This window comes from Trichogramma pretiosum, unplaced genomic scaffold, assembly GCF_000599845.2.
Source record: "Trichogramma pretiosum strain Unisexual culture from Peru unplaced genomic scaffold, Tpre_2.0 scaffold95, whole genome shotgun sequence".
Taxonomy (NCBI): domain Eukaryota; kingdom Metazoa; phylum Arthropoda; class Insecta; order Hymenoptera; family Trichogrammatidae; genus Trichogramma; species Trichogramma pretiosum.
The window spans coordinates 480,777-497,581 of NW_019641618.1; the positions used below are offsets into that span (position 1 = coordinate 480,777).

Here is a 16,805-nt window from a genome sequence, read left to right on the forward strand (position 1 = left end):
TAAAATTAAAATGTCTAAGTATAAGGAACTATTCGAGATATCGGAGTAGTGTAAATACACATAGAAAATGTCTGATACATAATTGTCTTATTGTGTAATTGCTCATGTATTTTTTCATTATCTATTAATTTTCACCAACGGGGAAGAGTTTGCAAGAATGTCTTCATGTGTATGTGTTTTTGATTATTTCTGAGATGGGTGTTTTTTTTTATTATTATTAAGTTTTTTTAAGTTTTAAAGATAATAACAATTATCTTTAAATTAAACTATTATGAAAACGTGTCATTAAGGAGCTAAGCTTCTTACTTCGAATCTCGTGGTGGTATCACTTAGTCACGAAGTGCGAGATTTGCATTTTAAGTTGCACTAAGCTTCATTTTTTGATGACGATGCATACACAGAATAATTTCTTTACTCTCAGTATTACAATGACTAGTGTGTGTTTGACTCGTGGTTATATTAATACTCGACTTAAATGGAAGAAATTCATTCTATAAAAATTTCCCTCTGACTCGACTTTGTAATTTTTAAAATAATCCGATCGAATATAATTTAATAGAGAGAATATCGTATGAACTATGCTTCGTGCATTACTGCGAGTCAAATAGTATAGAAGGCATAGTATAATAAAATCATTATTCATCACAGTATAATTTGAGTTCTTTTCTCTGTTCAGTTTAATTATTTTAAATTGTGTATCGATCTTTTAAGTTCTCCGATGTAAAACCAATGTCTTATTTTTAATTGTAAATACTTATGTTAAATTATAATCTAATTACTTTGTTTACTTGAAAATTTCATCAAGTAATTCGTCTGAATACTTGCGTCTTTATAGTGTATTACTACTTAAGAAGCTAAAATGTATATTAATTTTCTATCTTTTATATTATTTTTGATATCACTTGTGTATCAATTCAGTAAAATATTAAATAAAAATAATTAATCGCAGAAAAACTTGTATATTTTTTATTGAAAAAACAACCACTGCCAATATATTAGTAAAGGACTTCCTCCAAAAAATATTACACTGGATATTTTGGCTAAAATATGTATAGTCTTGGGGCAGGGTGCCTTGGTACTTATGATTAAAATTGAGTATTTTCGTGTCCATTAAATATCGGTAAAAGCATTGATGCTTGTTAAATACTATATAAACCGATATTATATTAAGTTCAATCAAATTGCGGTGTAAAGTTGTCAAAATTGGAAAAGCACATCGTAACTGTCATCTGCGCATATATATGTGCGCCTTACGGATTATGTTTCAAACTTCAGATAGCAAACTGAAATTTGAAACTCTAAACCTCCAATGTACCAAAAGAACTTGATTTTACGCGTCGTCTGTTAGTTAGCCGATATGTATTCGACAGCATTGCCAACGGAAGCATCGCAAAAGTACATCGACAAACCACCCATCAAGCTGGTGGCACCAGTTGTTTGCAGTTACGGGTCGCGAATTCGCGATCAAACAAAAGAATCTCATCTGGGAAAACCTGTGAAGTTAAGATTACTGTATAGTAAATCGTAGTAGGTGTTGGACACTCTATTGCTGCACTTAAAAATTATTTTAATTCATTTTCTCCTCAAACACTAGACTTCTTTTCTTCGTTCTATACAAGGTAAAAATGATAGATATTAACTAATCTTTGTTTGTGGATTTCATCGATAATTTATTTAGTTAGTATTATGGACGCCGAACGTACAGCCATAATTGACGCTTTGTCTGAACCTACGATGAAAAATTTTGCGCTTGGCTTAGATATAAAGTATCAAATAAAAAATGCAAAAGAATCTGTTAAAGTTCGAAAGGCAGGCAATGATATATTTATCAAGAAAAAGCACACAGACGAAGATCATCGATTGATTCTGTATTTATATAACAAAAGCATAACTTATGCTCCTAGTGAATCTGAAGAATTGATGTTTGCTTACAGTAATCGAGCATATTTATTGATGCATGTCAATAAATATAATGAGGCTATAGATAGTTTAGATAAAGCTATACAATTAACAGATTCAACCAAGATGAAATTAAAACTATATTGCCAAAAAGCCAAATGTTTTGCTGCCCTTGGTTCTTCAAAGAAAGATGATGTATTAAAAGAGATTGATGAAATTTTCAAGAATTCAAAGTTATCTGTAGAGGATACAAACCAAATATCAAATATTATTGAGAAAACAAAATCTACTGTAGCAACAATGAAGCAATTCAAACCTAACCATAAGTTCTTGCAGGAAAAAGAAGAGTGCGATAAAATTATTATTGACAGAGAAAAAGTTGATCAATTTGATTTTGTTGAAATAAAACAAACTGAAAAAATGGGCAGAGGTCTATATGCTAAAACAGATTTCAAAACGGGTGATTTAGTATTAGTAGAAAAACCTTGTTTAATTGGGCCAAACTTTTCCAATCAATTTGTATTCTGCTCCCAGTGTTTAGCAGTTGCATGGACTGGAATCCCATGCGAAACATGTCATGATTTTATATTTTGTTCTTTGAAATGTAAAAACAAGGCATGGAAAGAGCATCATCACATGGAATGCTCATTAACACCACATCTTCTTTTATGTGACCCAGAAATTCCCGATTACATTTTCATGAGTCTCAAATTTATAATATCGTTAATAAAAGATAACAAGGCAATTGATGAGCTTAAATCCAAACTAAAAATTTCCAAAAACAATCAAGGTAAAAATAAAAAACACTTTTAAAATTATTTAAATTTTCTTAAATAACTCAATTTATTTGGTTTTTATTGTATCTTTAATAGTTAAAATAGTAAATGACAAACCTGAACAAAAAATTGATTTATTCAATAAACTAATGAGTTTATCTCATAAGTTAGCATTGGATTGTAGTATGCGGTTAACTATCCATACTGTTAAAATATTGATTTGTATGGTGAAGTATTCAACTTTTTTTTCTGACAAACTAAAAGATATGCAATACAACGATTTATCAACGAATGAAGATTTTATGTTTATTGGATCTTTGCTTTTAAGATTGGTAAAAATAAATCGTGTAAATAATCATGATGTAAGGATAACCATTTTTCAAGTTTCATTTTTCTCAATCTAATTAATGATTCAATCAAGATCTACTTTTTTTTCATTTTTCTAATCATTAGATATCAGATATAGCTGAATTAAGTATTTCTCAATGTCTTGATATCAAAGCTGGAAGAATCGATAGAAGTAGAGGATGTTGCGTAGGACTTATCAGCAGTATGACCAATCACAGTTGTGTACCAAATATTAGAAGATGTTTTTCAGAAGATATGAAGTATATTTTTTATGCCTTGGAACCAATTGCTAGTGGAACTCAGGTACCCATTGATATTCATTTTTATGAATATTTTTCAAATTTGCTACATATAATATTATTAAATTTTTTTATAGCTTTTAGATGCATACGGGGACTTCTTTTATTTATCTCCATTGATGCATAGAAGAGAAAAACGAAAAAATTTTGTGTGCCAATGCATTGCTTGTGAGGAAGATTGGCCTCCTGTTTTATTATCACCATTGATAGATGAAGCAAAATATTTTACGGAACTAGGTTTTGTGATGAAAATTTCACCATTAATAGATAAAATTTTTTGTAGAAAAGATTTAATTGATAAACAATTATTACAAACTGTGGTCGATCAGATAAATGAAATAGTTGATGTACTACCACAACCTAGTACAACTCGATGTCTTTTACTTCAAGCTCTTGAGGCTATTTATGAGAAGTATTATGGTCTTGCAGTACCCTTTGACAACTTATGCTCATTTTAAAAATCATTTCTCATAGACCAGAAGATCTATTAATTTAAATAAATTTTTATCACCTGTTGCTGGTTAGCTTTACAAAAACTAATACAATAGGGTAATACTTAATTTTTTAATTTATATAAACTTAAGTTTAATTTATAAGTTTAAAAATAAAACATTCTAATTTTTTTCTAATGTCTAGAAACCTTTAAACTCTTAATTTTATTGTTGTAATCAGATCATATTTTGTTAACTTAAAGATTTCAATCGTCAATGATTTTTTAATGAAAATCATACTTATTATTAATAAGTTAAGTTTTTTGTGCAAACTTTTTTTGTGTAATAAAAACATTTTAAAATCTGTAAACTGTGATTTTATATTTAATTGTTTTTAGTTCCATTTTAAATTATGTTCATTCGCTAAAATGGCAAGTTGCATTTAGAGACTTCATACATTTTTTTATCTTAAAAATAGTTTACTAGCTTTAAATAATATCTTTATTTTAAGTAATAGAAGCGGAGTAGATACGCATTTAGTGATTTAGATGGTAACAGTTCTCTGAATCTTTTCTGAAAATTCTATGACATTACGAAAATTAGGCACTCACTTGTCATGCTGAATCATCAAGTATCGTTTTAAATTATGGTTAACGGTACAACTCTGTATCAGAAAACGAGTTGAAAAAAATTTCCATAATGAAAATTTTACGACTGTAACCAGCGTGAAACTGCCACATAATGTTATGATTGTTAACAAAAATTAACATTAAAAATGGTTAATTATAAGGAACTATTTGAGATATCGGAGTTATGTATAAATACATATAAAAAATTTCTGATAGATAAATTTATTATTATGTAATTGTTCATGCATTTTTTCATTATCTATTAATTTTCACAAATAGGGAAGAGTTAGCCAGAATGCCTTCATGTGTATGTTTTCTTGATTATTTCTGAGCCACCGCAAATACATTGGTAAAGAACTACCTCCAAAATATGTTATACTGGATATTTTGGCTCAAACATGTATAGTCTTGGGTTAAGTACCTTGAAGGCACTTATGAAATTAAAATAGAGTATCTTCGTGTTTAGTACGAAAATAGCATAAATATCGATAAAACATTGATACTTGATAAATGCTATAATAAACCGATATTATATTAGATTTCTCTTGGTTAAAACATACACGTATTAAGAAAGGAGTTTAATCAAATTGCGGTGTAATGTTGTCAAGATTGGAGAAACATATCGTGGCTGTCATCTGCGTACATGTGCGCATGACGGCCTCGTTATTCAGATCGTGAGAGCCCGGCGAATCAGATCAAACCAGCGATGCCAAAAACAGCAGAGAAAAAAAATCGGTCGCCGAACCACGAAATTTCAAGATCTCATATTTCAATCTCATTATCTTATTTTCATCTACTGTTAGCCAAGCTTGTGCTTAAGATACTTCAGACGTATTTTGAGGGATCGGCATGTAAAAGATACATTTCAAGTGAGAATTTTATCAATGAATTTGATAAAGAATTTGAAACTCTTTAAAATGGTCGCGAAGATACACGCGTTAATACAAATAATAATGAATGTGTCATGTGTCAGGTTATGTGCGATTAATTAAATACGTGTATAAATATCAAAGCTAATTTCATTATTATAGCTGAAAAGGGATATTAAACTTCATCGATCTAAAACAACTTGACAGAAGTTAGACAACCTGGTCAACTGGACAGTTGGAAGCTGAAAGGATAAATTTCACAACGGGAAAAGATGATTTGTGTAAACTCTCCAAGGTTTGTTTCAAAAATTTCATTATTTATCAAGTGAACTTAATGCTATTGCATGCTGTCGATAAAAAAAATGTATGCAAATTAGTTTGATCCTAATGCAACAGTTTGTATCTAGGCTTTCTAGAAACATGAGTTGAAGGATGCATTTACTGGAGCTGGATTTGGATGTTTGGCAAAGAACCAATGGAGGTAAGTGTGCAATAGGCGTAAAAATAAACAAACTTTAAGAGAATACGTTTTACTATTTACTTATCATAAGAATAATACGTTTTACTGTTGAATTGTATATTTACGATCTAGAGAAAAATAGATCAAGCCTTAATTATGTAGTTTAATCCATAGTTAAAAGTAAAATTTTGTACCAAACTTATCAATGACAAAATGCTGTAATTTGACGACTCATTTATAAATTTAAATAATATGTAACATTGTAATAATACTGAAATTTGACAAGTGACCTTAGTTTATCTCAAGTAATTTCACCACCGTGAAAAATCAAATGAGTCGAAAATTTCAAATGAGTGAAAAAAAAGTTCACATTTCACTACTGATAAATTTGAAAAAAGTATGCAATTCTCATTGCTAACTCTAGTGAACAGAACAGTGACCAGTGACGTTTTGCTAAAAAACCGAATCTGATAATTCCGCAATTAGTTTATCAGGAGTTACGAGTTATTAGCGAGATATAATAATTGAAAATGAATATTATCCATTTTAGCCACTCCAAATAACACACTTTTGAAATAATGGACTATAAAAATAGAAACTTGAGACAGTTTGATGAAAATATAAACGAGCGGGTAAGGGATACGCGTGTATTCAGGATCAAATTCCTGTTTTTTCACCCTCACTTGATTGTTGTATAAATTGAACATTAGATTGTTGCAATATATGCACAAAGAGTTTAAACACTCCAGATAACCGAGAGCTCGCACCATCTTTCGGATTTTTTCATAAGATCGCGGAACCACAGACGTGTCGTAATCGTGCGGATATTTAAGACACTACAAGACGATTTTCTTATAATTTTATATTTTATCTGTAAAAAATTTGTCAATATCGCATAAGGAGATACAAATAATAAAAGTTTCATTTTTAATTATATTAGAAATTTCACGGTGTTTCCCCGTTTTTTGCAGTAAGCTGGATCGTGAAAGAAAACAATATGGCGCTATGCACTGTGTATACCTATAGCTATTGAAGACTGTCCCCTCCACAACGTGCTCAGCATTACGTATATTAGTAAGTGACTGGCTCAGTTAGCCTTAGTACCGTCTCGCCTTTGGATATAGACAGACGTTATTTATCATCGACTGTGCTTCGTTCAGCCATTGTGATTTGTGTTACCACGCGATTTACTGCTGAAAGATAAAATACTATAAACTTAATAACATGTCTTTCATGTTACAACATCTTGAGAATGCTTGGCAAGTAGACCAGGCGATTCTTTCGGAAGAGGATCGTGTGGTTGTTATAAGATTTGGCCGCGATTGGGATCCCGAGTGCATGAAAATGGACGAAGTCCTATTTAATATTGCAGAAAAAGTTCAAAACTTTGCTGTAATTTATCTAGTTGATCTAGATAAAGTGCGTGATTTTAAAGTCATGTACGAGTTATACGACCCATGCACGCTCATGTGCTTCTTCAGGAATCGACACATTATGATAGATCTGGGAACAGGCAACAATAATAAAATTAATTGGGCCCTGGAAGACGAGCAAGAGATGATCGACATTCTGGAAACAGTGTACAAAGGGGCAAGAAAAGGTCGAGGGTTAGTTGTATCGCCCAAAGATTATTCAACCAAGTACAGATACTAATTTATGTTCACCTATACGAAGAAAGCCTGAGAGAGCACGTGCGGGGTAACATAACCTCACTTGATTGGTTCAAGTGAAGACTGAACAAATTCAATAAGAGAAGATCCTTACTGCTGCTGCCGGTGCCGATCTTTCATGATCCAATTGATTAAGGTCAATCAAAGAAAAATAGAAAAACAAAGACTGCCCATGCTATTGAAATACAGCATCTGCAGGCTCTCAGAAAGAGTATTTAATGTTGGGTCAACAAGCTGACACGTAAATTATTTACTAGATAACGAGTCATTGAAGGAAAGAGTCTGCCCAACTATGTTCACTTTAGTTTGTGCGACAAAAAAGACTGTTAAAATGATAAAAATTGTACAAATAAACAGTCTATTACATTTTATTAAAAATAAATGGATTTGTTTTTTTTTTTATCCTTATTCCTTCAACACACAACATGGATCGTTTTTAAATGGGTTTGGTAATGCTTTGAGTATATTTTATCAGTCAAAGTTGTAGTCGTGTGTTTGATTCATTTCTGTCTAAATGCCGATCGTCTATTTTGACAAGAGTGAACTATGCGAGTATTAAATTTTACACAGCCAGAAAGTAAATGCAAATAGCAGCTGGGTTTGACCTGATATCGACAATGATTTTACATTCTAAGATAGTAGTTGACTAATTAAATTACACTTTTATGAAACAATTTAAGTAAATGGTATCCAGCTTTTCATCAGATAAACGCTCTCGTTTACTTTAGCGCATTGCGGAGGATTATTTATCATGAGCTTTACTATTACCCCGACGGAAATTTTTCTCATGAGAAAGTTTTACGAAGTCTAAAAAAGTCTAAAAATGTCTTAAAAAGTCTTACAAATGTTCGGATTTCGCACACCTGATTGATAATTTTAAAGAGTTAATTAGAGTTTTTGAAAATTCATAAAACCTTTTGGAGACTCAAAATTACAATTTTTCTCATTATTTTCTTGATACTATATTATTATTATAAAATTTCAGATGTATTACCCCAATGAAAATATTTTATAAGTTCTTAGGCAAGATTTTAAAAAGATCTTGATAAAATTGTAAGACATCTGGTAGCAAGTTCTTGTATAAGATCTTTATAAAATAGTAAATCCACAACAGAAATAATTTATGATTGAAACTGTTTTGTGAACAAATTAGAAATGATTATATTAATATTTCCAAATTATTTTCAAGTTAAAAAAAAGTACGAGGAAGCTACTTGCCAATACATTGGCATCGGTATTTTTTTGTATATTGTCACACGAGTCAATCTCACTTTAAAATATGATTTCGGTCTCAGTTACATGTATTGTTACTTATTTTTTTCAATTAAACTATCCGATTCTGATTCGAATAATCCATTCAATTATAAAAACACTTCTCGTAAAAAAAATGAGGTGTCGATTAAAATGAAATTTTTGAAAAAAAATTTTTTTGAAACGATGAAAAAATAAAAACTTTTCAATTATTTATAAACAAAAATTTTTTTTTTTTATTTTATTACATTTATTTCATTTTATTTTTTTTTCATTTTTTTTATCATTTGTTCATCTTCTTTCATTGACCTTGATTTTCTTGTGAAGATCCAACTACGTTTCTACGATGATCCAACGTTGAACGCCACCGGGCCCCGTATAAGAATTGAACCTTGAACCTCTAGATGTCTCAGGTCAGAAAATTGTAGAGGCTCGAGCGCCTTAACCACTTACCTACGGGGCCCTCCACTTATATATGTAAAAAACATCTACATATACTTTCACTTATACGTGTAAAAAAACTTCTAAATAAAATAACGTCTCAAGCAGCTACACGACTGAATAGCATTAGAGGCGAAAGGAAGGGGAAAGACGGAGATTTGTCTGAGATTTCTACTTTATCAACAATAAATAATTTGTATTTATTTATTATTTGATAAACTTAATTGGCTTTCTTTTTTTAAAAAAAGCACGAATTTTAAAAGGAATCTTGAAAATTTGTTATTCAAAATAAATACTTTTCCTTATATTCTTGACCTAAAAAAATTCTTTTTACATCTTCATTGATGCTTTCGTCGCGCTTCGACACGAATAAAAAAATAAAAACTTTTTAAGTATATGTATACAATTCTGAAATAACTTTTTGATGTTCCTTTCGATAACGAATGATTCAACCAAACTGATTTCAATTTGATGTTTGGAAATTCCCATCTAGTAAATTTGATTTTACGCTCATATGAGACATAATAGGGGGACTCACAAGATCTTCTCTGAGGCGCCACACGCGGAAAGACACTAGGTATAAAGATTTATAGTTGAGTTCATCATCATCCTTCATCAATAATAAAGTCCAGTTTCTTGTGCTAACAACTAACAAGTAAATCGTGCAGAAAAATTTAGATACATAGACAAATAGAATCAACTTAGGTTCAAACCGCAGTCATAAATTGAATTTCATATTAAACTCATAATAGTTCGGAATTTACAAGATCTTCCTTGTGGCGCCACATACGGAAGTACGTGTAGTTCTAAGCAGACAGCGAGCGGCGGCCGGGAAGGCCTTACTAATTACAATACAACCGTCAATCGCCAGTGCGCTGCATAGCCGCAAAGAAACATAAACAAACGTCGACAAGTCGTGACCAGTGATTCCACAGCAAAGTGAAAATTGCCCATTGTTAAGTGTGAAATCCACATTCTCATCGAATTGAAAAGTGCATCTGCTTGTGTGATAACATACAATAGATACAATGAATGCCCCAAGTGCAACGGAGAGACTCTTCGAAAACATGAAGCGAGAGTGCGACAGCGTGAACAACGTCGACGATCTTTCCGTTTCGCTTTTCGATGAAGATTTGGTGGATATCAGTTCCATGGATCTCAATTGGATACTAATACGCGCTGTCAAAGAGAGATGTTTCAAAATCGTGAGATATTTCGTCCGAGCTGACATAAAAGTCGGCCGTTTCGACGAGTCAACTGGAACGGCAATTCACATTGCGAACAAGGGTTATTATAGGACCGAAGAAGATCGTCCAGAAGTTGTGGGTTTACTTTTCAACATATACGATCATGTGAATTATACCAATAAAAAAGGATTATCACATTTTGATATGGCCTGCCTATGTGGCAATGTTGATATGATGCAATGGTTTATAGATCAAGGCGTTGACGTGAATCACTTGAGCGCTGATGATTCCACACCACTACATTCTGTGACTCACTCGTTTAACATTGATGCAGTTATTATGCTGTTAAGCAATGGTGCAGATCCTAATGGCAAAATATGGCAAGATTTCACACCCTTGAATCTTTTTTGCTTAAAAATGTCGTTGGAATTACCAATTCGTAATCACAGTTATTGGTTGTCGACTATTCAAGTGTTACTTCAGTATAACTCTGATGTCAATACACAAGATGAAGATGGTAACAGTCCTCTACTGAATCTATTTTATGATAAAGCTTGTGGTATGTGTCCAGCACAACAAGAAGCATTAGAAATGCTTTTGAATTATAATGTTGATTTAGCACATGTAAACAAGAAAGGCAAATCAGTATTGCACTTGCTTCCTTGTTGGAAAATTGACGGAGAAGGCATGGTTAATGTAGAAGAGATGTATTTCAGAAAAAGGGATCGTACTGTTATTGAGGTAGTGAAAATGCTATTACAACATGAAGCAGATGTCAACATTCAAGATCACGATGGAAATTCTCCAGTTGATATGGCTATTTCGTACTGCAACTATGATGTAGTTGAGATTCTATTGGAACATNGAAATTTACTAATTTAAATATTTTTTTACTAATATTCATGGTTCTCTTATGCAGAAAAAATTAGAACACACCTTACTGGCACGATAACTTAAAAATCGAAACAATAAAATATAAATGTTCTTGAAGCTAGTATACTGTATCGTCATATAAATGATATAAATGATACATCAAATCAACAACGTTTCATGATTCTAGACATACTAGATTACCTCTGAAGGCAGATCATAAGAATTGATCTTTAATACCTTTAAAAAATAATCTGATGCTAGCTTTAGATATTTATTTTTATATAAATACGTTATAGATATTTTTAAGGTGTTTGATATCTTCATAATCATACTTTGATCTTGAAATCTTTCTAACAAGAGTATCTGAATCATTATGAAAATTACCTGTCGAACCAACAACTTTCAAATAGTTTTCTTTTGCTTTCTAAAAGAAAAACACCATATCAAAAATTTTTATTTTTAAGACAAAAAGCTTCATAATATTTTTCAAGACAGTAAATATAGCTTTGTTCAAAGCCAAGTAGTTCACAAGTTATAAGTGTATTACCAAATACGATGCACAATGCAAGGTACTAACTCTGGAAAAAATGATTTTGATTCCATAAAATGTTAATATGATCGCTCTGTAAGAAATTTAAATAATAAGAAATAAATATTATTCATTTATTCATTTTTTAATAAATAATCTTATTGAAGTCAATTACCAACAACTCAGAATGTAAATTCAACTGCTTCATCTGCTGCAGTTATCCTTAAATATAAACTTTTTTTAAAATGCACACTATTGTAATGCTCAAAAACTTTTTTGACATTTGTTTGACAATGTTTCAGTACAATAAAAGTAAAATATTTATTTCACACTCACAACAGTCATACAATTAAAAATTGTAAATGGTACATACACTTTAAATAAGTTTTCATAATATGATTCATAAATCAATAGGCCTTTATAAAACTACACTCAATTACAAGGAACATATTTAAAAAACAACAAAAAAATTTAATTTAAGGATAGAGTCATAGGAAAATGTAAAATTTACATTTGTGTGTATCTTAATTATTTCAGCAAAGCATTTTTTCACCTTGACAGGCAGAGATTGTACAAACAAAAGTTGGTTAATCTATCACATTTTCTGCTTTGATATTCACTTGACTACATTTTTATAATGTTAATTTTCAAGTGACAGTTTTTCAGCAAACTTTGTTTCCAGTGAATCTGAAACATTGGTCTTTGCTATTCGTTTCTTATATTCAGTACAGTAATTTTTCAAGTCCTTTAAAGCATTACCATAATTATTTTTATTTACAGTTAAGATGTTTTTTCTGATCAGTTCATAAATATTATAATGTTTTTTACTTATAATACGTGTCTGGAAATTCTGAAATAAAAATGTAATTTACAGATGAAAACAATCAAATGTAATCAGAGAGTTGAAGATGCTTTTGACTCATACCTCTAATTGTGGATCACAAGGATTTGTCTTGATAGCCTTTAAAAAATAATCAGCTGCTAGCTTATAATTTTTAGCATCAAATAAATAAATAACAGCTAAATTTAACAATATATGTGTAACAAGATTTTGGTTGTCTTCATATTTATTCAACATACTTTTAAGATGTTTGATAATTTCATAATCAAACTTTGATTGTGAAGTATTTCTAATCAGATTGAGATAATCCATATCAGCAGGGAAATTGCCTGTTCCACCAGTAGCCTTCAAATAGTTTTCTTTGGCTTTCTGAAAAAAAGTGATATAGAAAGCTTTCATTAGTTTAAGAAAAATTTTCAACACTTACAGGGTAATCATTAGTTTCTTCATAATATTTTGCCAGATAATGATAGTAAGTTTTAGGTGTTTTCTCTGGTGACAATAATTTTCCAACATAGTCTAAACAATCTTTAGCTTTAATAAAGTCCTTTTGAGTTATGAAAAACAAGGCAAGAAGTAATCTTACTCTCACATCATTGGGGTTTTTCAGATAGATTTCATTACATATCTCTGAAGATTTTTTCCAATTTTTACTCTCTTTATACATTCTAGCAACACAAATGCCATAGTGATCACTTGGTGATAATTCATAACACTTTAAGAATTCGGTTTCTTCTTCATTAGAAACAATTAAACAAAAATCATGATAACGTCTTTTTTTTCTAAGACACTTAGCAGTTAAATAGTGCCATAATGCACAGTTCGGAACACATGATGAAGCTGATTTTGCTAATTCGAAAGATCTATTAGCACTTTTTTCAAAAAATAGACTTGAAGCTATAGCCTGCGATCCAAATAATGTTCCCTTCTCTATATCAGAAATGAAATTCTTGGCATCTTTCATTTTCATTTCTAATGCTCTTGCTTGTTCTTTTTTTCTAATCATTGAATAAATGCAAAAAGCTGTTGCATCTTTTACATGTGCAAGAACATCAACCGAATAATATCTTTGCTCTGAAACACTGTAACAATAGTATAAAAATAAGTGCTGTATAATAATCTTAAATGTGTAATAATCTTGATATTCAATGGTATCTGATAAATGTTATAAATATGTTTTCCTAATAATTGTTACCTTTTACACATTTTCTTCCAAACATCATCAATTTCTCCTATTAATTCTTCAGCAGCAACAAATTTCATTTGCATACAACGAATGTACGCAAGTGTGTTCATCTCTATTAGCCGTAAGATAGGTGACTCTTCACAATGAGACAGCTCTATTTCTTCTTCATGAAAATTACATACTTGTTCTAGGTCTAAGTCCCAAGTAAATGGACTTTCTATCTTAATCGATTTGGATGTTAACTTTGGGATATCCATTGCGCTTGGTACTGAAAAAAGTTTTGTAAAAATTGTACCTACAATCAATAATCATAGATTTCAAATAAATCTGTTCAAATTCTAACTTATTCTACCAGTATTCACCATTGATGTTACAATTATAGTCGCTTAAAGTTGAGATAGTAAATACAGAGTAAAATGATAATTATGATGAGTTATTTTTGATTGAAAGTAAACTCTTGTTGAATTAAGAATAAGTATTCATTTTATAATTAAGATCGTTGAAAAAACAGTTGCATATATCACACCTGCATTTAGGTAGTTTCAATTTCAATTCTAAAATGTATACATTTTGATTCGACTTAACATACATGTTAGAAAAACATACCCATAGATTTATTCAAACGTCGAAATGAATTAGTCTTTCTTTGATCAAATCTCAATAAAAAGTGATTCACAAAAGTTCGTGATGAAACGCGCAGGATTCCCCTTTAAGAGTTGCCCAATGATTCATACATCCAGTATCACGAATAAGTTTATCGATTACTTTCAGTGGCTTATTACTAATGGTGGTCTTGGATATTGTTTATTATATTGTAATCCAGTGTGAATTTTGTGAATTGTAAATAATTCGTGTTCACACTGTTGATCGGATTAAGCTACCATAAAAGTCGGGTTGATATGGCCGCCAATCAAGATTCAAGAGGACGTTTTCGTGTTTCTCGATTTGTCACGATTGTCGATTTGTCGCGTTTGCCGAATGTCGACTTTTTTAGATGAAACCTTGCAATATGTTATAAAATGTAAAAATTTACCTGACAGTCAAATAACGAAAAAGAAAAGAAAAGTACATAGAGGTTTGAGAAAAATTCGTTCTAATTGTTCTTTGAGGGAATGAAAATTGGAGATTGATTAAATCTCGATTTCTAGCCACACAAATCTTTTTACTTTTCATGATAAAGTATACAAAAACTCCTAAGGCTATTTCTCTCAGACCATGAATTTACCACATATATTACTCAAATTTTTACTTATTATTATATATCTTTTAGTTTCGTGTTTTTTTAATATTTTCAATTGTGCCATATAGGCTGTTTTTTTTTAGAAAATATTCTATTACTATTAAAATGGTTTCCCAATAACTGTAATGAAAACCAATAAAAATACACTTTGATTGCCGTAAACAAAAACAGTAAGACGATTTCAAAGAAACAAATTTGCATTACGAAGCTAAACAAATAAGTATGCAAGCTAAACAAGTCAGTCAGCTTTTCAAACGATTAATGATAATTGAATTTGAAGTAGAACTTTGCTTGAAACTTTTGAAATTTGTTGCTAGAACAAGACTTTATTTGCTGATCGATCAAAATCGAAGAAGATGGAAGCATTTTGAAATTTCAATGAAAATGTTTGTTGGGATGATTTTGTTGCGAAGTGTATATTGTTGTGAGACGAGCGAGTTTGATCTTGTTAATTCGCCGATTTTGCGCTCAGTCGCGGTCTTCGATAATGAATTCGATATTCGGTGTGAGAAGGTGTGTTAAAGGCTAGAGGGAAAGAAATGACGTAGGGTTCAGGAAAGGGAAAAAATAATGATCACTTCAGAATTGGTTAAATTTATAATTTTTTATTGTTAAACAAAATTAATATATACAAGAAAGACGTTCATTGTGTCTTTGGCTGAGAAAATTATTTTTCATCAAAACTCATAGGCTAGTCATTATATTATCAATGTAACATTTGAAGTTTCAACCATACGAAAAAAGCGTACAAAAAATGTTTGTGTTGGAATTACAAAAAAAAAGAAGAAAAAAAAATAAACGGAAAAGAATTATTGTTTTTTCAATCGACGATGAATGCACTTAAAATGGATACGATTTTGAAATAATGCTTTGTGAACGTCATACAAGCAAACACACACACACACACACACACTTATGTATCGACGTTTGTCAGCATTTGAGATATAATTGAGAAGTTTGTCATTTATCAAATTATTGTACGAATGTTGGAGCAAAAAATCGTTTTTAAGCCTCACGCAAAGCTTATTTCTCATTGAGAAGTGACCAAATGTAGCTTGCAAAACTAAAGGACAATTCATTCACGCACACATTTAGAGCCAATGTCCCGTTTATAGGGAATAGCCCGTAAAAGCAAGGCGTCACTCGTTTATAGAGATACAGAGCTCATCATTCGAGGTGAAAATCATTTATAGATTTTACCCTTCATTCATACATGTCTTTTAGTCGTTGCATAGCCACTATCGATAGTACCTCGTAAGCTTGAAAATAAATTTTTCAATACACCAATCGTAAATAATTTGATCAACACACTTCTCAACCGTATCGAATATTCTACAAATTGACGTATGTAAATGTGTAGTATGTTGCTAATTAAACGTTCAGTTTGTGTCGTATCATTAATTTAGCTATTTATATTGGACATTTTTAATTTCAATTTTTGTGCGTTTTCTTCCATTTGTTTTTTTTTCCTTTTTGTTTTAATCGTATGTTTAAAGTACTTTTCTAGTATATTTGTCAACGAAATATCTATAAAATATGTACAACAATTATTAACACCACACGTACATAGAAAAATACTATGATATAATATGCTTAGCTATCACTAAATTTATGGCTACCGATCAACGGCTGTATTGACGCAAATATATTTATCACACTATTAATACCAATAATAAGAATTAAAATATTTCAATTCAAATTGATATAAATGGATTAAAATATGTTTATACGAAAAAAGAGAATAAAAGGCTCATGAAGTATTGTGGTAGTAGTTGGTGCTGTAGGTAGCCGTCGCAGTTTCTTGCATCTGGCACCTTTCATAATCCCCTGGCATTATCATAACACGTGGCATGGCTGTAGCTGTTCCAACCAAACT

General features: G+C 30.8%; 3 protein-coding genes and 1 pseudogene across 3 annotated transcripts; 3 read left to right on the top strand and 1 right to left on the bottom strand.

The window, feature by feature from the left end:
- Positions 1-2,319: 2,319 nt before the first annotated feature.
- LOC111693629 (SET and MYND domain-containing protein DDB_G0273591-like) lies at positions 2,320-3,780 on the top strand. Its single transcript, XM_023458773.1, has 5 exons — positions 2,320-2,689; positions 2,772-3,037; positions 3,129-3,326; positions 3,400-3,564; positions 3,652-3,780. Exons 1-5 carry the CDS (start codon positions 2,320-2,322, stop codon positions 3,778-3,780), a joined length of 1,128 nt encoding a protein of 375 aa, XP_023314541.1.
- Positions 3,781-6,826: 3,046 nt separating this feature from the next.
- On the top strand, positions 6,827-7,686 carry LOC111693626 (annotated as a pseudogene).
- Positions 7,687-10,101: 2,415 nt separating this feature from the next.
- Positions 10,102-11,142, top strand: LOC111693630 (ankyrin-3-like). The gene has a single exon (XM_023458774.1). The coding sequence runs from the start codon at positions 10,102-10,104 to the stop codon at positions 11,140-11,142; it is 1,041 nt and encodes a 346-aa protein (XP_023314542.1).
- A 936-nt stretch (positions 11,143-12,078) lies between these two features.
- On the bottom strand, positions 12,079-14,480 carry LOC106657475. The gene is made up of 5 exons (XM_014379011.2): positions 14,296-14,480; positions 13,699-13,957; positions 12,931-13,585; positions 12,588-12,872; positions 12,079-12,512 (listed from the first exon to the last, which is right to left on the bottom strand). Exons 1-5 carry the CDS (start codon positions 14,297-14,299, stop codon positions 12,303-12,305), a joined length of 1,413 nt encoding a protein of 470 aa, XP_014234497.1. The 5' UTR covers positions 14,300-14,480; the 3' UTR covers positions 12,079-12,302.
- Between the last annotated feature and the right edge of the window lie 2,325 nt (positions 14,481-16,805).